This window comes from Solea solea, chromosome 3, assembly GCF_958295425.1.
Source record: "Solea solea chromosome 3, fSolSol10.1, whole genome shotgun sequence".
Classification (NCBI taxonomy): Eukaryota; Metazoa; Chordata; class Actinopteri; order Pleuronectiformes; family Soleidae; genus Solea; species Solea solea.
The window spans coordinates 6,147,094-6,168,248 of record NC_081136.1 but is presented as its reverse complement, the minus strand read 5'-3'; the positions used below and the strand labels follow the sequence as shown (position 1 = coordinate 6,168,248).

Here is a 21,155-nt window from a genome sequence, read left to right as displayed (position 1 = left end):
CATGGTGGTGACAAAATCCTTTGGAACAATGCAGCCTGAAAGCTAATTTAATTTACTCGGATCTGCTGAGCTGTGGTGTCGCCTGACAAACTGTCACTGCTGGGGGGAAAAAAGTTTACAAATGGCGTCGTTACATACATTCTTCTCCTAACCTACGTCCTACTGAGTCACAAGCTGCTGAAGTCACTTCACAGATGCTTATTTTGACACTCAAAGTGAATCTCTGTGTGCAATTCTGAAAACCGCGTGCGAAGTGTCAAGTTAGAGGCAATGACTTCCGGAAGTCATTCAGGTGAGTCACTTGTGAACAGTTTATCGCTTCATTTAAATCCATTCCACACCCACTTGTGGTTTGAGTAACTAAGAGGTACATTTAAAAAAAAATAAACATCGACATTTTTGATTAATACGAGTGTTTTGGTTTTGTTTTGTTTTAAAAAATAAACTGTCCTCGTTTCCGGGTTTTCGTTGCTAAAAGTGCTAGCTTGACACAAGTGGCTGATGCGTGATTTGTGACACTCCTCTCACAGCATGGAAAACACACCTCAGTCCGGACTTCACATCTGAGAAACGTCCTTAAACTAAACTGGGATTATGAACTCGTCAACAAACAGTTTGGGTGAGTAAAGAGACGCGTTAAAACGCCACTTGTCTGCTTTGTTTAGTGGGTTTTACTGACAGCAACGAGCAGTGGACTGTCTGTGTTCAGATATGCCGCCAACATCCTGATGCTGGGACTAACTTTGCCAAAGTACGTTAAATAATTAATTCATGTTGTTTTTGCTGTTTGGTGAACGTGGGTTAGGCGCACAACGTGAATTGTGGCGTTTTATCAAACGTTGAGTTGTTCGGCTTCGTTCGGCTGCATCTGTCAAAGCCAAAGCAGCTTCTAATGTAAACATGAATAAATATATATTTATATCTAAAAGTTGTTCTGGTAGAAGATCATCAATTGCATAATGGCTCATTTAGCAGAGTGTGGCGCTGTAATGTAAAATAGTGATGGAGTGGAATGTCATTTATTGCTGGTGGATGTGTTTCAAAAAGTCTCTTGTGTAACAGTGGAGCGAAGATCCTGCTCAAACAGCCGCTGTTGGTTTTTGCGTGTGATGGTACAGCCTCGTCTTTATTTTGGCACAAGAGCCGAGGCGTGTCTCCAACTTTTTTGTCTCTGTATTTGTCTTCCTACCACGCGAAAGTGGCCGCAGAGCTTTTTATTTTTTTTTTTATTATACGCTGGCTTTTGTCAATATATAACAGTGTTTGCAAGTGAACTTTGGCGGTGTGCAGAGGCGTTTCAAAGGAGTTTGGGGGCCCCAGGCAAAAAGGGATTGTTTGTGTGTGTGTGTGTGTTTTTACAATAAAAAATCGCATCACCACCAAGTGAAATATTAACATTGATAGACATTGTAAACAAACTGCGGAAAAAATTATGTTTTTCCTTAACATCACTGTTAAAGACGCGGATATGATCAGTCCTACCAGTTCGAGTACTGTTGTCGTCACTCCCTGGTGGTCTAGTGGTTAGGATTCGGCGCTCTCACCGCCGCGGCCCGGGTTCGATTCCCGGTTAGGGAACTAGTTTTGTCCATTGGTGGTTCAATGGTAGAATTCTCGCCTGCCAAATGTCAGTCCTGGGATATCATTTTTTCTCTTGTACCTAAAGGTTGCAGGTTCAAAACCTTGGACATGGCAATGGCAGAAATGTCAAAATGTGCTGCTCATTAGCTTTGTTTAGAGTTTTCTTTGTCCTAGTTCAATGCATTAATTCAGCAAAGCTGAAGCAACTTCAGTTTATCTTAGCAGCGTTCCTGGTTTTGGTTGTTTTTGATTGACAAATGCGACGTGCCTATGAGCAAGGCATTTAAACCCATGTTGATTGGGTGAATGGCAAAAACTGTAGTGAAAGGCAACTAGACTCGAAAAACACCATATAAATACAGACCATTACCGACTCTTCTTCTTCTGATTTTATTTGGTAGTAACAAAGACAGTTAGAGGAAATGTAGTGGAGTAAAAATAAAATTTGCTAGAAATGTAAATAACAAAGTAAAGATATGTGAATTTTAATACCGGAGTGTGGGAGACATCTCTTGAAACAATGATGTGTTTATGGAAAACTGAGAATGAAAAAGAAATGGATCATTTAGGGACATTTCTGTTTCCGTGTGGATAAGGAATTGGAAAAAACAAAAGCGTAGAGGACACACTTGTCGTTATCACCGCGGAACTTTGTAATCCAATGATCATGAGCATGATCAATGCGACTTTCTTGTTTAGTCCAAGCAGAAAACAATTACTGTAATTACTGTAACGGCAAAAAACAACTCCTCCAAATTGCTGAGTGTTGAACATGAGCTGTAACGTTTGTTGCACAATGCTGCTTCTGTTGCACATCTGTGCTCTCTGCTGTCACACCTCTTGTGCTGATGTTGTGTTTACTCGTAAAATGGTGGGGCCGCAAGGCAGCGGCATGGGGGAACAGCAAACATCACACGGGGACACCCACCAACATCTGCGGCCAGTGGTGCTGTGGCTGTAGGTGATGGTGCAGCCGAAGCTGCTCATGGTTCATAAATACGTCAGTTTTGTTTTTTAATTGCTTTTGTAAATGTTTGGTCTGGTCGTGCTGCTGCTTTAGAGTTTTGTTGTGAATCTGCTGCGGCCTGTTTATGACTGCTGTTTACCGCATCATTGTCACATCATACTTAACTCACCCACACAGATCTACATATCTGTCTCCACCCATAGTGGCCAAAATACGATGTGGATGTGATGAAGTAATGGAATGCTTTAAGAAAAGAAAACACAGCGGTCCGGACTGGATGAGAGTATGTTTCAACAACAGTACATTATAGTACTTATAATACCCAAGTTATGTAGACTAGTGCTATGCGTTTGACTGTTAAAGTGAATCTAAACCCCTGAACCACTTAGTTCAGGTGTATATGTGTATCTTATGTTATTTGTTCAGTTTCTAACACTGTTTAATAAGTATGAAAAATTATACGTGTGATAAAAATCCCGACTAGTCAGCCTAAGCTGAGCTTGAGCATCTTTTTCGCTGACCATTTGCCACGCTCTCTCCTTTTTATGTTTGTGCCCACACACAGAAATGGTCAATCTCAATGCTTATTGGTCTTCGCAACACAAATCCTGTCCCAAGTGTTGAAAATTTTGTGTCACTGCTACACTCTTTTGTCATCCTCTTGTCCTCTTGTTGCTACGTAACGTGATATGACCAATTGACAGGCTGGTCTCACTGATTACCTCACACAGCTGTAACTCTGTGTCAGATTTCACTGTCAGACCACGCCCCCTGCACTGTGCCCCACTCTCCCTTCCCTACATCACTCAGCTCACAGCCCACTGTTTTGGCATTTGGTTCAAAATCAGGCATTGGTTGGAGTTAACCTCAGAAGACGGGGTTTATTTACCCTTTAAATCTTTTCACATGTAAACTATTTACTACTTGTTTACCTTGATTTTATGAATTTAGAACACAGAAAAATGTAACACAACATTAAAGTTGGCGTCTACGAGTGTGGAAACCCTAGCGATAGCAGGCTATACTTAACTTAACCCAAGGAAAACCCGATTATGGCCACTTCACAAAAGGCTCTCCTAACGCATTCTAAGTCAGCTTAAGTTTTAATATCATAAGGAAATGCTTTATTTTGCCGTTAGACGGTATTTACTGACTGCAAATTGAAGTTTGTAATCTGCTCTCTCCCCACACCAAACCCCATAGAGAAAATCCGCGATTTTATGTCACTGTAAACTGGAGTAATAAATGTATTGCTGCCTCCATCACTAAGTTCAGACGTATTATTCTGTGACTTTGGCATTTGAAATACTTTGGTTGAGTCTACCAAAGTGACACAGACGGAACCAAACGAGGCGACAGAAGCCCAGCAGCTCCTGAGTCCCCACAAGCTAAAAACACTGATTCTCTCTATGGACTTCGGTGTGGGAGAGTGCGCTGTTTATAAATGTCAGTTACCAGTCTGAAAAAGCTGGGAACGAGAAAAATAAGAACCAAACTCTCATAAACTCTCCTCAGCTGTTCTCTGGTTTCAGTGTGGAAAACACAAACATACAGTTTACAACTAGGGTACTGTTGATTTGGGACACAGTGCAGCCTGTGCAGAGATCATCAGGAAGTTGCATCATGGCAGCTATTTCAGTGTTTTTCCCAGAATGTTGAAATACTGCTTCTTTTCTGCAGAGCATGGGATGCTGTTTTTCTCGTCTGGAAGTAGACTCAGACTGTCTGAATATTCTGGCCGAATCTTCCGCCTGAATACTTTAGTGGTACTGAGTTTGATCTGGCATTTCATCTGCAGGTAGTTAAAACACTCACATTTTGGGATCAGAGCTCCGTGTCCCGAGTAACTCTTATCCGATGAACACGGATAGATGCACTTGTTTCATACGTGTCAATTTCTAAAACTGTGCCGAAAAACCCAAGCTTTATTGCATTTGTTTTTATCCTCCCTTTTAGACTCTTGCCTTCTTTCAAGGTAGTAGAACCAGTGTTGTAATGTAACTTGTACCTAAGTACAAAATTCACAAATCTGTACTTCACTTTGGTTGTCTGTATTTCTAGCAACTTTTACTCCACTATATTTCCTCTAATGGTACAGTGGTCCTCTAACTACAGTTTTCACCCATTCGCACATCTTTCATACCCATTCACATGCTGCAACACAGGGTTAAGTGTCTTGCTCAAGGACAACTTGCCCTACCACTGAGCCACCGGGGCTCAATCCTAACTCCTGATACTTAAGTACAGTAAAATGTCATAGACTTTAAGACTTTTACTAAAGTAATATTATAAAAAAGTGATTTCAACTTCTACAAAGTCATTTTCTGGTACTTGCACTTTTACTCAAGTAATGCCTTGTAGGTACTTTTAAGGTAGCTGGTATGAAGTTTTTACCATAGACGGTGTATAAAAATAGTTTTCTGGTTCTGCCGCTAAAGCTAATCAGGAAGTAAGAATATATTAAACTGCCACTAGGGGGTCAGACATTCTTCAATATAACATGATGTCGATTTTGTAAATTATGTTCCCACTGAGAGGAAAATGGATGCTAAAGCACGGTACGCATGAGTCTGTTTGTACCCGAGTCACAATATCAATTGTGACAACAGCGATTTTGTAACTGAATAAAAAACTTAAAAAAAAAAAGCTCTCTCTAAAATAATGTAGAAATTTTGCAAATTTGTTTGGGGACCCAACAAAAATCTCCTGCGACCCATCTGCGGGGTCCCGACCCAGTCTTTGGGAATCACTGCAAAAGACAGACTGTGATAAACCTGTTCTCTCGTAAAATTAACACAGTCAATCGTGAACGTGATTACTTTAATTCAATTTAACAATATTTAAAAGAACACTGGGACATTGTACCTGTCAAGCTGAATATTTATTGCAGAATTATGGATCAACAACCCATGACACTAGTCTACCTCTTTAAGACTTGAGACTCAATCACGTTGGGACTTGCACATGTGTGACTTTATCCGATCTCTAGATCAGAACAAGTGGCAATAAATTCACTTTAATCGGCTTGTGTTGTCTTGTCTACCTTCGCTAGACTAACAAATCGTCCGTGTGAACAAAGCCAAGCATCTGCCCCAAAGGTGAAAGATATCCGTGTGCTATCAGCAGAGATGAAGAGTCAGGAGGAGTTCTTCTCTTGAATCACCTCAGATTGTGCTGACAGTTTGTTGACCTGCTGCCAGCAGCATTAACTCGCATGGACCCTCTTTTATCCCCCTGTAACAATTGTGTGTTTAGCGAGCATACTTTATGGGCTGACGTTGCCTGAAGGTTGGAAATTAAGTCGCTCTGGCTGCTGTCATGTGTCATGACAAGAAATGTGAATTCATCCTTGATGGAAACCAAACGTGTTTTACTTTGTGCAAAAATGGTGCTGTTGTTGGGACACTCTATCACACCGAGTTCCACCACATTGGACTTGATTAAACACAGGTTTCATTGAGTGCCAGATTTCTGACGTCTGAAATAAGAAATATAACTTGCAAGAGAGACTTAAAAACGAAAGGTTATTTTTTTTAAATTGACAGTTATTTTTTTTCCCCCCCTGTCAGAGTTCTTTCTATCCTCACTTGAAAGATGAGATCCATCGCTCTGAAAAAAGTGAACTTAATGATCACATAATTTTCTTGTGTTTAATCTGGAAAATTGTGATAGTTGGTCCATTGCCAGATCCAGGTCCAGAGCCCAAACTTAGGACACCTGTAGAAGTGCATCACGTGCACATTGAACCCTACAGAGAATTAAGACGGTGATGTGATGTTTCCAGACTCGTACTCAATCTCAAATGTGATTGAGATGCAGTCTGACGTTAGCCAGGCTAGCATGTCATGTAATATTTGTTCAAACTTGATGTTTTGCGGGGAAAAAGTGACAGCCCTAGGAATTTCAACCTCTAGTTTGAGGTATTCTTCATTGGAACGTGACGTCAATTTTGTTAACCCTCTTTATGACCATCATGATAATCAGGCCTGGATTTATATTGATTTTATGGCTGTAGAATTGCTAAAGCCCCGTTTTCCAAGTTAACTTTCCCTTTCAATATCTGGCAGTTATGCGATTGTTTTAGGAATTATGGTACAGAGAAGCTGGTGAATCTTGTCTGTGATCGGACGGTCGTCCCGCGGAAGTCCTGAGGGCTACTGTAATGATAAAGTCTATGTATTGAACGTGGATGGAGCATCTCTTAATGTAGCTTTCTCCACCATTATCCCACTGTAAACTCCCCTCTTCTTCAGCCAGGTAACTTCCACCCAAGTTTCACTCATTCATTCACTGGCAGGGACTGTTTACTTTAGAGCGATATTTGCCCTAGCACGAGGAAGGACAATAATATATCGCCAAATTGTGCTTTAGCCTTAGTTTGTCTGCTTGTTTAACATCTTTACACAACACATGTGATGCTAAATGTTTGCTGCTTCCTTGCATTACAGTGTAATGTTACATACTAGGCATGCGGCGGTGGCAAGAGAGAGGGAGTTTCTCAGAGACGATCTGGCCTCTCTATCACTTCTCAGATGGGAACTGAGACACTGGTGCAGGGGCGTACAGGATGTTGAGTGGTTGCGGGACGTCAGAATCAAAGAGGAGAACTAAAAGCAGCGTGCTTTGGGACCAAACTGCCTCTGTAGGTGGTTGAGGTCATTGTGCAGAACGCTTAGGTGAGAGCTGCACAGAGTGAGTGGGTGAACGCAGAATATGCGGCGTGTAATTGTCATCGAAAATGCTGCTGATGCGGGAGATGCATTTACAACAGCAGTTTAGCACACGTATAGTAACTAGCCTTCATTTCTCTGGGTTTTTTGGTGGCTTTAATAAATATTCTGAGTAAGTCAGATTACAAAGTAATACCCTGTAGATGTTAAGTAAAATAGGAAGTCATGTTAGTTTAATTATATGTGCTAATTCCCCCTCCTGGCTGCAATTAGGTTGGATCAAAAGGAAAGTTTTTGTAAACTCGTACATCAACCAGTTGGACAAGAAAGACTGTGCATGTGCAGATGGTGTACGGAGACTCAACAAAAGGATCAGATCAGTCCAAGTGTGTGTGTGTGTGTGTGTGTATCAGTGCAGCTGTCAGCCAGCCAACCTCCCACAAGACCTGGAATGACCCTGAGTCTCTCAGTAAAGTGAAAATCAAATGGAAGTTTTGTTTGCTCAGCCTCAGAATCAAATTCCCCTACTTTTTCTTTGAAGGATCGTTAAATTCTTGTGGCTTCTCATGTGAATGCCGTTAATCTCTCACATTCACTCACTCACTCACTCACTCACTCATAGGAGGCATGTTTTTGCCTTTTTTTTTCCCACCCCTCCATAATCTGTGACTTTTATCTGATTTGTGCTGCACTTGTTCATTTCTGCGAACCTGCTTGTGATTCTTTGAGCCGCAAAAAGATAATAGAAATGACGGCGACAGTCATCTTTCTGGTTATGAATGTGATCAGCGCTGAGAGAAGATCGCGGCTTTTCTTCATACCTTTAATAACCTTTACACTGAAAACACACTCGTAACACGGCAACAATCCACAATAAATCTTCAGATATTCAGTCTCAAACTGTGGTCTACTCTGTTCTCACGTCTGTTCTGCTCAAGATTATAAGATGACGCCGTTAAACCTGCTAAGAAGGCAAATAAAAACAGCCTAGTGTAGCTTTACATTTTGGTTTGATTCTCCGGTGACATAAGGTAACAAATCTCCTACTGTTGACATACCGATAATGGAATTTAGATAATTACACAACTGCTGCTTGAACAACCTTGTTTGTATATTGTGTAATAAGCTAAGGTGGTACAGTATTTAAGGCGGCTCAGAATAAATGTAATCTGCAACTATTGAGGATAAAATGTGTGACAATGTGATGAAATTCTGCAGGACTCTTGCTTTTCAGACGAGGAAAATGTGACAAAAAAGTCACATCTTATATGATTTCAGTCTACTAGAAAAAGATCTGTTGTTCGAGGTCGAGCAATAATATGGGTTTTTCTGTGGCTTACGCTGATGCCAATTCTTTAGAAATCAGGGCAGCAGATGGCCACTAAGTGACGCCAGGTTTTTTGACACAAATGTTTAGCAGATTTCTTTCCCTATTTCCCCTCTCCATCTGATAAAATATAACTGTTTAATGATGTCGAATAATACAAAAAACTTCAGTAATTAGTTGTTGAATATGATATCCAGTATTTTATGTGTTATTTTCAATAATCGGCCCATATGAAATGGCAAATATTGGCAATTATTGATCTATTTCTGTATGTCGTACCCTTTATGAATCACAATATGTGTTTGTTTTTACGCTCACTCGTGTATAAATCACGACCATATTCTTCCTTTGTGTCTGAAATGATATCAGCCATTTATTTTCTTCCAATGTCCGCTTATTTTTCCATTTCCATGAAACAAATCAAAACGAAACTTAAGCACAGTAGTAAACTGTTCGCCCTTTCAATCAGTAACACCGACGTAGTAAAATGACCGGTCACCCCAAATAACCCAGCATGATCCCAGTCCGGGTGTCAGCCTCAGGCAGAATATAAGAAACTAGAAAATTCTGTTGTGAAATTTTGTTCGTGTCTGCTAATTTAGGTGGAAGTATTTAGGCAAATTAGTATTTTTGTGGAATCAACCTTTAAAACTTCGAGAGAGAGAGAGACTCTTGCAGCTGGTTGTGCAAGCCCCTCCCACCTCCCTGTTTCTAACTTTCCAAAACAGGGGAAAAACAGAGAAAGCAACATGTTTTAAAGTTGTCATATTTCATAAACAGTTCATGATAGCGTTTCTAGGTTGTAGGTTGGAAACTGTGGGCACGAGAAGCATTTGTTTTTCGAGATTTTTGTCATTATTTTCATGGACCTCCGCTGAGTGTGCCACTCTAGCGGCGCAATACACACTCATAAAATTTTAAAACGCCCAAAAAAAGTACAGACCTTAAACTGCTATTGCTTAAAAAACGCGATATGTATCGTAACTTTGATTCAGGTGAAAAAAGTCCCACGTTTTGTGACCCGTTTAAAGTTTCAACCACGTCTCTTCGGTAAAGTATGACGATACTGTGAGGCTCCAAAATGGGCTGGGTTATGATAATTTTTTCCGACTGTTTCCTATTCATGTGTATGTGGGAATTCTTCGCAGTTTTTTGCGATTTTTGTCGCCATGGTTACTCGAAACGCTTAGAAAAGTCATAGCACGCCATTCCCGATCAAAACCGCACATTTTGATATAGGATGTGTGGGGATGTGTGGCATTGCTTTGCATTGCTAAGCAGGCACTCTAATAAAATACAACCCCCTAGTGGTTGGGGGGGAAACTCTCACGAATAAAAATGAGACATGGCTCCTACAGCCATATTAAGTGGTTCTAACCGTATTAACGGCAGGTACACCTTGCATTTCAAATATTACTTTATTATACCATCACAGCATTTGCTGCTGTATTAATAAAGTGAACGGACGGTGAACCTGAAACCTTCTCCCTTATTTATTGCTCGTCTTACCACCACTTGGAAATATGTATTGCTTTTGTGGGTGAAACTGCGTAACAGTATTTAACCATTTTATTGTCCATAGCGTTTAAAAAAAAAACACCAAGTGTTTACAGACGGGTCTCCCAAACACCACGTTCGATATGCACAAACGCATCGTTTCCTGTCAGCCGTTCTGTACACTTCTTCTTTTTTTTTTCATGGCGGGAATGTAGAAGATGCCACACGCCTTCAGTGGAAACTCACACACAGAGGAGCATTCACAGGACATGACAAATGATTCTATTGCCAGTCGCAGAAAGCCAAAAAGCATGACGAGCTCTGTGCTTTTTTTTTTCATGGTTATTTAGAAAACTCGCTGTGTTCGTGTTCACGCGGTGGCTCTGTGACGTGAGGAAGTCTGAATAAAGAGCAGAATTTTGCTGCCGCGGTCACTGTGAATGTTATGTAGATCAAATTCCTGCTGCCCCTGAGTAGGTGCCAAACAGCTATGACTCAGCTACAGTCCTGGCTTGTAACTGACAAAGAAATAAAGATAAAACAAGAAAACCAGGCGCTCAAAACAGAGTGGGAAAGTAATCATGCTTGCAGTTCTCTCTCTCGCTCTCGCTGTGGTTGTTTCCACTGTTTGAAGTTCGATTTCTACGGCATCTGTTAATAGGTGTTTGTGTTGCAAATGTGTTTGTGTTGCAAATGTACTGTAATTATCTTAATAAAATAAAAAGATAATTTTAATAGAAGTCTGATATTGTGGTGGTCAAAACATAACGTTTCACCATCGTGATATTGATGAATAGGGGAAAACACTTTTTTGAAAGAACAGAAAGAGGAAGTGATATTGAACAGTTGCCAGTGACTTGGGTTCTGTCCATTCACAAACGAGAAGTGATGACACGCCCTTTCCCTGTTCTGAAACATATTTTTACTCCCATTTAAGGGTGACGCTGACTCATTTGAGGGTCATTAATAGACTGGTCCAGGCTTCCAGTACCCTGCCTCTCACTCACATGAGCTGGAACTAGACCTTTTTCCTTTACCCCAGAGTCTAATCTTAATGCCCCTGAAGCAAATTTGATCCCAATTCCTTGAGCTCTCTTCACACTGTGCATGTAGAAGTGCTCTTATGTCACCAAATGCTAAAGTTATCTCTTATTTAGGGCTGAAACAATTATTTGATTCGTTGATAAATGAATAATTAAAACAATTTGCCTTATTTTTCAGCTTCTTATGTGTGAATATTTTCTGGTTTCTGTGCTTGTATCATATCATGTCATCAATAATAACAATGTCATCTAGGGCTAAAACAATTACTCGATGACTAAATGTCCACTCGTCCACTATTTTGCTTGCGTTTTATAACTGAAACAAGTTTTCTAATTTGTTGGCCTCTTAAATGGGAATATTTTTTGGTTTCTTTGTTCCATATAATGGAGAATTATGTGTAATTATTGTGGACAAAATACGACACCTGAGAACATCATCATTTCCAGGTTTGGGATATTTTTTGGACCAAACAACCAATCGATTAACTCAGAAGGTAATCGACAGATACATCGTTTATGGAAATAATAATTAGTTGCAGCCCTAGATTTTGTTCAATAAGGTTTTTGACTCCCAGTAAAACCAGACATTCTTCTGACCTTGGTCCATCTGAAGAACAAAATGATACTCACTGATACCCACTGATAAACATAAGAAGCTGTTGGAGAGAAGTAGTTGTGGTGCTGCCTCTTCATTCATTCAGTATCGACTCTACTATAACACAGACCCATCTCCACACTGTCCTCATGCCCTTTGTTCCTACGTAAATATCAAAGGGCCTCACACCTTACTCGTCTCAAAGGCCTGTTTTTATTGTCTTTTAGGAATTTTTATGTGAGAGCAGGAGATGCAGACTGACCCAGGCTGTTTGTAGATGGTTAACTGTATTGGGTGTTGTTGTTTTTTTCCCCTCAGGGCAAATTCACCAAGAAACATTGTCTTTAGAGGAAACACCAGCTTCCTGTCTGGCGCTCTTTCCTCCAGAGACGTGACCAGATGTTGATGTACAGCAACTGAGTCTGATTGTGATGAATGTGCCAGTTGTGTTGAAGATAAACAGTGAAACCGCGTCATAGGTGCCACATCCTGACATAAGTGGAACGGCCTGGATGGTTTTATTTCTTTGAACGTACACTATATGGGCAGAAGTATTTTGTTACAGTAAGTGTTGACTTTCCGGTGTTTGAATCAGGCGTTTGGACTCATGGCCCCTTATGTCCAGTGAAGGACAATCCTTACGCTTCAGGAGACCAAGACTTTTTGGTATGATATGAACTGTGAATGAAAGTGCCATCAACGTGTACTCGCACTTTCAGTTTCACCTCGTGTAAAGATGCTCTTTTTTTGTTTCTAGTCCGTAGTGTTTATTTTGAAACTAGGCAAAGACGAGACGGCAGAGGAGAAAATCTGCTTCGGCATGCGCACAAAAAAAATCTCAGCATCTTTGGCCTTCTCTCATACTTCATAGCAGGTCTCACTAGCGTCTTGTAGACCTTCCCTTTCAACAAGATGTGCATAATTATTGCCTAAAATTGATTGTGTGTACGCAAAGGTTTGACTATATTCCAAGACAATCACAAGGAAACTTAAATGTGTCGAGTGTGTTCATATTTTTCCCATAGTCCATCCTGCAGAACTGCATTCCTATCAACAAAGAAGACCCGGGAGAATTAGTCCTCTTATTTCCAGATGACAGATATGAAGATACTTAGCTTAGCTTCACCTAAAGATGGGAAACAGGGAGCCAATTCTGTCCAAAGCTAACAAAATACACCATTTCCCAATGTCTTGTGTCTTGTTTGCGAAGTCGGCACACATATGTGAAAGTGTGAGATTGTAAATTAACATATTATGGGTTTGGCTGGAGAGAGATCGAGCGTTGGGGGTCAAAGTACTTCTCGTCTGGTCAGAGTAATTTCCTGGAGTCGTATTATCGCCATGAAGTTCTGCGATAATCAGCAGAGAGCCCAGGATGTTTAGGTTTTTCTAATTGGAGCTCCATTATACAGTAGTTTTCTTTGCTCCACGAAAACAAAAAGTAATCGTTAAAGTGGGATCGTTTTTGGTTTGTGGACAAAAACAAGACATTTGAGCATGTGTCAGTCTGAGGTTTGAGGAACACCGCTCAACATTTCTCCGCTCAAAGTGATTTATCATAAAATAATTATAAATGGTTTTGTTGTAAAGAGGGCTGCAACTTCTCCCTTTATTATTATTAATTATTTTCATAATCGATTACGCTGTAGATTATTTTCTACTTGTTTGCTGTAAAATGGTGAAAAATGTTGACCCAACTTGTTCTCGAATGTCTTCTTTGTTCACAAACGAAAATGATTCAGTTTTAATGATTTCTTTTTTATGTGGAGCAAAGAAACCAGAAAATATTCACATTTAAGAAGTAGAAAAATCTTGTTTTAATTATTGAAAAAACAAAACCACTCAAACCGATTAACCAAATCTGAAAATAGTTAATTTAGTAATCCATTCATTTAGCCCTAAGATCCATTATCAACATGGAGTAAAAGTAGCACAGATATGGATATAAAGGTAGGAGTTGACTGATGTTGGTTTTTCTGGGCTGATATTGATGGTGATTATTACTAATTAACGAGGCAGATAACAATATTTGGAACCAATATTTATTTAAGGAAAAAAATTTAATTGTGAATTTCTCAAACTTAAAAAAACTCAAAGTAAATACAATTTTTGTGTAAATTGTAAGATACATAAACTTCAAGAAATAACAGCACAGTCTTTTATTCTTTTTTCCCTTCTGTAACAGATTCTTATAAGCATTAATACACAGGGAGTGGACTTTATGTAAAATAAAACACAGATACCAATAATCGACAAAATCCCCAATTTCCGCCCCCCAATATAGTATATATCAGCGTATGCATGTTTTAGATTTGTCACCCAGTGGCTCCAGATTATCACATGTCACACGTAGATTATCAGATATCACTATCACTGAACCACTGGCATCTCCAATCATGTGACCAATCATGTGCTCAGATATTTTGTGTGTGTGTGTGTGTGTGTGTGTGTGATCTCAGTGGAAATTCCCAACATGTTACTTACAGCATATCACTTCATCAGACACTTCCTTCTTCCTGTGCAGGCTGCTCGCATGTAGAGAAGAGTCCTCACACCAACCATGTCTTTGTTCACATACACAACCATGTTGCTGTATTGTTATGAGATAGAGAGACACGAATACACTTTATGTAAGCGATTCCCAAAGTCTGGGTCGGGACCCATACATGGGTCAGAGGAGATTTGTTTTGGGTCCCCAATCATCTCTTGGAAATGATTTCTTTTTGTCACTAAATGATGTGCAAACATGCTTTGTCACGACTGTAGTTTTCCATCTTTTAAAAAGTGGGTCCTCCTGTGGAAAGTTTGGGCAACGCCGGTCTATACAGTACATGGAGGACGGTTATGTGTGTCATGTGTGTCATGTCATGTCATGATCACAGGAAGTGAGCGTGTGTGTGTGACTCACAGTTTAGGAGGCGCAGTATGTCGATTACTGTAATTAGAGGCTTTAACAAAATAACGTTAGTGAAGGTGACACTTCTCTGTGTTCTCTGTAGCCGTGGGTGGAAGTACTCAATACTGTTCTGTAGACACGGGACAGTATACGATATTATCGCAATACATTTCTGACAACTGGATCATTAGTAGTTTATGTGACTGACATGAAAATGTTGTCCGACCTGTCAACATAATGATTTATTTGGACGTGCCACAAGGCATAGTCTGCATCGTTCCAGTCATTCCATGATTTATAACTACTTTATTCTTGGTTTTCACTTTTAAAATGTTCACTGAAAACAATGGGCGCAAGGTACAAACGAAAGCTTATACAGTAGATGCTGACTGAAATGGATTATGGGCCGAATGCTCCGCCCCTTTTATGTTTAAGAATCTGGAAGAAAAACTATGTTAAAGCATATTTTTGTACAATTATAGAACAAATGAATGAATTTAACAAGGCCTCTTGACATGACATTTTCGTTCCATCCCATGTCTAGTAGCCCAATTTACAGAGTTTTAAGAAATCTCCAGTTTTCAAAGCTCTCTGTTTTTTTCTGTGATTAAAATAAATCAGTTTGCACGTGGAAAGAAGGCGAAACCACGGCTGCGTGTGAACAAGGCAAAAGACATCAACCCATGTCACCTATTGTTGAGTCCTTATTTTTCATTTTCCACTTTATAAACACATTACACTCATTAATATAATCGCTCCTGAAGAAGGAATCGCTCACAAATGAAATAAAAAGCATATGTATCCCTGTCTTAAATGTGTAGATTCGTAAAAAGGTCTAAACAACAGCGCCACACTCCAGCATATTCTTGTCTCTGCTCAGATCATACACGTGGCTTATCGTCACATTTGGCTGCAGATCAGCAGTGAATGCCACATTCATGGCTCCGTATCGCAGGAAACTTTGAGCCAACAGAGCGTGATCCTTGCTGGGTTTTCACTCGGCCGCGGATCACTGTGGTGAAGGATTATCAGCAGGCGCGACTTCCAGGCAGATCCACGTCACAGTGGAGGGAAACGTTTTCCCGCCTCTTTCCCAGATGGATCTGCTCCACTCGTTCCGCAACAGCGCTGATGATGAAACCTCCCGTTTCAGCGAAGCGGTTGCACTAACGGAGCGAGAGGTCGCGGTGAATCATCGCGCTGGTGACGTGCTGCAACATGCACCAGGCCTCTGCTTTCTTTCATATCACTGGCTTGGCAAGTGGCACTGACATGTTGTGGTGTTTCGCAGCCGCCAGGTACCAGCTGCAGTGTTTGTCTTTCTTTATGAATGGAAGCTCTCTTTCCTCTTTTTTTTTTTGTCTGTTTGTTGTACGGCACATTCACACTGCAGGTGTTGCCACGAAGCAACAAAACACCTTCACGTATCGCCTGTAAACGACACGTCGAAATCATCCAACCTTCCCGTAAAAAGGAGGAAGTGTGAAAACTATGCACGCACACCTGTGGTGCACTTACATGTGCGCGTTTGCACGGTTTGACTGTTGCTCTCAGGAGAATCTAACCATTGTTCCTCTTACAGCAGGTTAGTCCACTTTCGCTGAACTAATTGTGTGGTTGACAGTACGAATCGCTTTATTTGTGGGGATATTTATCCAACGTGTGGCTGAGATGTCTTCGATTGGTAGCGTGGGTTGTGATCGGTGTAGCGTTGAAGCAGCACAGGTTATGATGTCATTCACTCGTGCAGTGGAAACATTCATTCATTCATTGTCATGCGAAGCTGCAGTGCAAAGCAGAGATTAGACTAAGCTAATAAATGAAGCTGCGAGAGTGTAATGGATATTTCCAAGCCAGGCATTGTGCTATGGCACAATCTTTGTGTGAATTTGAAATGAAAGAACCTTTTGTGGCTTCTTGTTCTTTACTATTTAGCTTTAGCTAGGTAGACAATGTGTACTGTCGCAGGAATAGGTGGACTTTGGTGCGGGGGACTTCAGTTTTTTGTTTGGAAAGGCATTTTGAAGATATGGTGAAAATACAAAAGAGTATAACCTACTCCGAGTACCATGATATTGTTGTTTTCTTTGTCAATTCTACCCTAAAAAAACCACTTATACTCGCTTATTTTAATTGTGAACTGGACTAATGTGTCCGTGCCTCATACGACCGAACTCAACTATCCCTTTAAGACCTGGCACGATCTGATGATGAGGAAATCCGTGCATTACCTGGTAATCTCTACCCTTGTTCCCTTTAGGGCCACAATTACCTTTTAACAATGTTGGTCCTGCACGTGAAAACCGGTTTGCAAATTGCCAGAAAATGCAGATCTATGAGGAAATGAAGATTTGGACTACAATTACCGGCACAGTGTAATTCCAGGTTGTGGTGTTTGTCTTAGCTATAATGGACTCCATGAGGCTTTCAGGGATTCAGGCAAAAGACAAGTGGTGTCGAAGGACCTCTTACCTACTTATTACTGTGTAAACCAAACCATTTCCCCAGAACTCCCCGCTCAATTAGCAGCTGTGCTTTGCTGCACTGCTCTTAGAGAAGAGCTCTTGAAATGGCTGAATGAGAATTGAGCAGGCGAGTAATCATGGGAGCTGGAGAGCGAGCATTCCCTCCTACTGCGCCGATGATGTTCACAGCTCTCGACACAAGTCACGAGAACAGAGGGAAGTATTTCATGCACATCTACACACATACACAAACACTTTTTGGACCAGAACCAGCTTTGTTCTACACACTCCAAAACAGTTTCTCTTCTCTGCTCACAAAAGAGCCTTTGAGGAGCTGCGGACAGTTCCTCTGTGTGAGCGAAACGCTCGAAACATCTGTGATTGTCCCCGCAAAATTGTCGACAGGCTTTCTTCACTTGCGATGATCCACCGTGACCGACAAAGGCCTCGTTTGGATGAAGGATGAGACGGAGCAGTACCACTGGAGATTGTGCGGACAGACTTAGTCAGGCTTCATAAAGTCGGGCTTAATACCCTGCGTCTCTGCCGCTTCATGTTTGGTGACGCGCTCCCTGTGCTTCCTTTGTAGATGATGTTTCCGCCGACGGCAGCGCTGAGTTCCCAGACAGAGCGTCCATGATGGAGGTGCGTCTGCAGGCGCAGGAAGACGAGATCACACTGCTGAAGTCCTCATTGGCCGACGCCTTACGCAGGATCCGCCTCCACGACCAACTCCTGCCTTTACTGAAACAGCAGCTCATTGCAGGTGAGTTAACTCTGTCATGGTGGTACCTTGTGTTTTTAGTTGCCAGTTCTATAATCGGCCAAATAACAGAGTACTTTCAGAGTTTTGGAGTCTTTATACATAAGACTTGCATTCAGTATACACAGTAAAACCTGAAAAGAATAATAATTTGTTGAGCGCATTCTTAAGTGATATCTTAAGAATGCGTTACTGTTAGACTAAAAATTTAAATATTTAAACTTCTTCCTCTCCCGCCACCAAACTCCATTTTAAAAAAAAATCACTTTTTGAGCTCATGGGAGCACAGGAGTTGCTGGTCTTTTGCCGCAAGGTTTGGTTTGCTTCTGTCACTTCGGTAAATCCGAACGAAGGCTTTTAAACCCCACATGTAAACGCAGTGGATCAACAGCTCCTGTTTGCCATGATTTAAAATCGCTTATTTTCTCTATGGGCTTTGGTTTCGGGGGAGTAAGTGGTTTACAAAGCGACGCAATCTTCAGTCTCCAGTTGGAAATGGCTGTGTCTTAAATAAATAAATAAATAAATAAAACATATTTCGCTCTCCATTCATGGTCAGTTCCAGGGTTTGTTAGTCAGGAACCCAATATTGTTGGTCCTGGCACCAAAGAACATCCAGAGTTCCTGCTTTCGATGATGCACTGTAGTGTTGACGTAAAGGCTGAGCATAATGTCTCTCCACAGTAAACCCTGGAGCTGCACGTGTCCTCAATCAAGTGTGCTGCCCAGATGGATGCACCAGCAGCAGAAAGTTGTCCTCCAGCTCAGCTATCGATGGGATCCATCATTCTACTACTTCCAGGTACTGGATCGAGCTCAATAGCTACGTTTCGAGGCATGATGTTGTGTACAAATCCACCTGTGTTCATAGTATGTTGTCTATATGACTGTTCTGTGTCGATCTCAACCTCTGAACCATCTCTAGCCAACTGTCAGACAGCATTGTGACCAATACCAATGGCCACATAGGAAGCCCGGTGTCCACAAAGCCCAGACCAGTATCAGTGGACAGGTCAACACAGACAGATCCCACTCTCCAAGGAGGGGACGCTGGTCAGGACAAGGTTCCTCTCCACAGTCGTGTCCAGAGCCTGAACCTGGAGGACGCACTCCCCCCGGGGCATCCTGTCGAAGCGACGCGCGCCAAGCTCCACCGCGTCCCTGGTATGGAAGAAGAGGACGAGGAGGAAGATGACGAAGTGGGAGGCGAGCAGGAGAAGGAGCTGAGTTGGACGTCATCAGTGGAGGAGCCCATCCAGCCCACCACGATCAGAGGCCTCCAGAGAGAGGAGTCCCACGACGGAAGCTGCTCTCCGGAGGAGGTGGTGGGCTCTTCCTCAGCCTCACTCAGAGCTTCAGACCAGAACCTGAACTCCCGCTGTGGACCACTGTCCCCCATCCAGGAAGGACTAAAGACGCCTCTGTGCGTGAGCTCGCCTCACCACCAGTGCCGCCTCCATAATCATCTTCTTTCTTGTGATTGACGGCATGGCTTTGTCTGACGAATCAAATCCCTGTCTCTCTCTCTCTGATCCTCCTGATTCTGACTTGTGTGACTATAAAACCCAGTTGAGCTGCAAACCCTCGCATGAATCTGTCACGGTCAGGTCTCCAGGGTGTGATTACGCCGCGTTGTGGTGGGGGGGGGGGGACACCAGAGGCAGATGACATGTTCTGTCATCTTGTTCACTCGGTCCTACCATGTGCTTTCTATTCCGTGTGTTTGAGGAGGGGGCCCTCCGAGGAAACATAATGGTGGCACTCGTCCACGCTGAGTGACATTTCCCAGATTAGCTGCAAGGCAAACAGAGGTTGGAGGCCAGTGGAAAATGTGATGTCGGGGTAATTGAACACAACGTCATGTATGAAATGGGGTTGGATTAGGGTTAGGGAAAATAAGGGGACGGGCACTTCTACGGGACAGCTTTGCTGTGGTCACAACGCATTAAAGTGTGAGCATCCCTGTGGAATATGCTTGAAAATGGCAGTCGTGAGGGAGGCCTTATTTATATTTATCACCTTTGATAATTGTCACAGGGAACTTAAAAGTGTGGCAAAATCAGGCCTTGGAGATATTAAACGCCACTAAAAACGTATTACAACAATCGCGCTGCGTTCAATGTCACTTCAATACCCTTTGTTTGAACTTCAGTAGTTGAGATCCAAGACAGTTTTAAACCACATTTTTAAGCCACATTTAATATTTGTGTTCATGAATTTAGTAATAAATGGCATTTTAACAGCCGTTTTTTCTTTTGTTTCATCACAACATCAGTCGTACTGTAGGAGGGTCTGTGTCACGATTGATTCATTTTTAGAAGTCGGTGTTCATGTCGAGGGCTGTTGAGTATCTGCAATTCAACTGGGTTTTTACACAAACTACTGTTTATTTTATTTTTTTTTTTAACAAACTTTACACCTTAATAATCTACCTGAATTCTTTCTAGGATCTCTTAAACTGGGTGATTTATTCCTCTAACCTCCTCCTCTCTCTGACAGTGATTGGGAAGCACAGTGTCTTGTGTGTGTTTGCATGTGTGCGCCGGTGTTTTTTCGGGGCTTTCTTCTTCTGTCGTGGCTTTAAAGTAGAGGTAGAGCGATTATTTTTGCCATTTCATTTAACAATAGGCATAGCAATGTAACTTCCTGGATGCGTTGATTCCCTGCCGTGACACAGGAAACGCGAGGATTATCACGGGGACTCTTCGTTTACAGGCGGTCGTTAGATCACACCTGGGTTTGTTTGAGTGTTATTCACCGCGCTGACATGAACACGGTAGATGAGGTTACATTCTCCGCGTGTTACCGTCTTTTTTTTGGAACGCGGGATCGTCATGAACGAGGGATTAGTTTTTAAGAAAGGGATTTAGATGCTAATCCCCGTAATCTCAGTCCATGAAAACACAGGGTTGTTATTACTTCTTAAACATATCCTCATAAGGCTTGTCGCACCAGATGGAGGAACATAGTCACGGCGTTATATGATCACTGACTGTATATTTGAAAGTAGGCCGGAAGAATTACTCAGAATTTCTGCAATTTTCAAATTCCTTAATGCTTAAAGCCCAAATGTGTGTGAAATGATCATTTCAGATGAAATATTGTCCCGACAGATGGAAGAAAACATCCCTTAATCATGGATCTGCAAAAGAACCACATTTTAAATATGTGATTCAGATGAAAATGAGAGTAATTATGTGAAAAAAAAAAAATCATATTGCAATCACATTTTCAGTCAGAAATAATGGACGTAATTAGAACCTGTGTTCTCTTTCATGTCCATTAGGGGGCGACTTCTCTGGTTTGTCTATGAGAGAATGAGCCTCCTTGCGCTGTAAACTGATTTATACC

The 21,155-nt window shown here is 41.5% G+C and overlaps 1 protein-coding gene and 1 non-coding gene across 4 annotated transcripts in view; both read left to right on the top strand.

The window, feature by feature from the left end:
* The first annotated feature begins 148 nt into the window (after positions 1-148).
* eml3 (EMAP like 3) overlaps positions 149-21,155 on the top strand; it is a 40,959-nt gene continuing 19,952 nt past the window's right edge. Inside the window, exons 1-5 of one of the 3 annotated variants that reach the window (XM_058624988.1) lie at positions 149-292; positions 531-619; positions 17,631-17,807; positions 18,489-18,606; positions 18,730-19,227. In XM_058624988.1, coding sequence (XP_058480971.1) covers positions 595-619; positions 17,631-17,807; positions 18,489-18,606; positions 18,730-19,227 — 818 coding nt within the window. In that variant the 5' untranslated portion in view covers positions 149-292; positions 531-594. Of the gene's footprint in view, positions 293-501; positions 620-657; positions 752-17,630; positions 17,808-18,488; positions 18,607-18,729; positions 19,228-21,155 lie in introns of those variants that run through there. The other 2 variants (XM_058624989.1, XM_058624990.1) reach the window with 2 other exon arrangements.
* trnae-cuc (transfer RNA glutamic acid (anticodon CUC)) lies at positions 1,507-1,578 on the top strand. Its single transcript has one exon. It is a non-coding gene; the product is annotated as a tRNA-Glu (tRNA).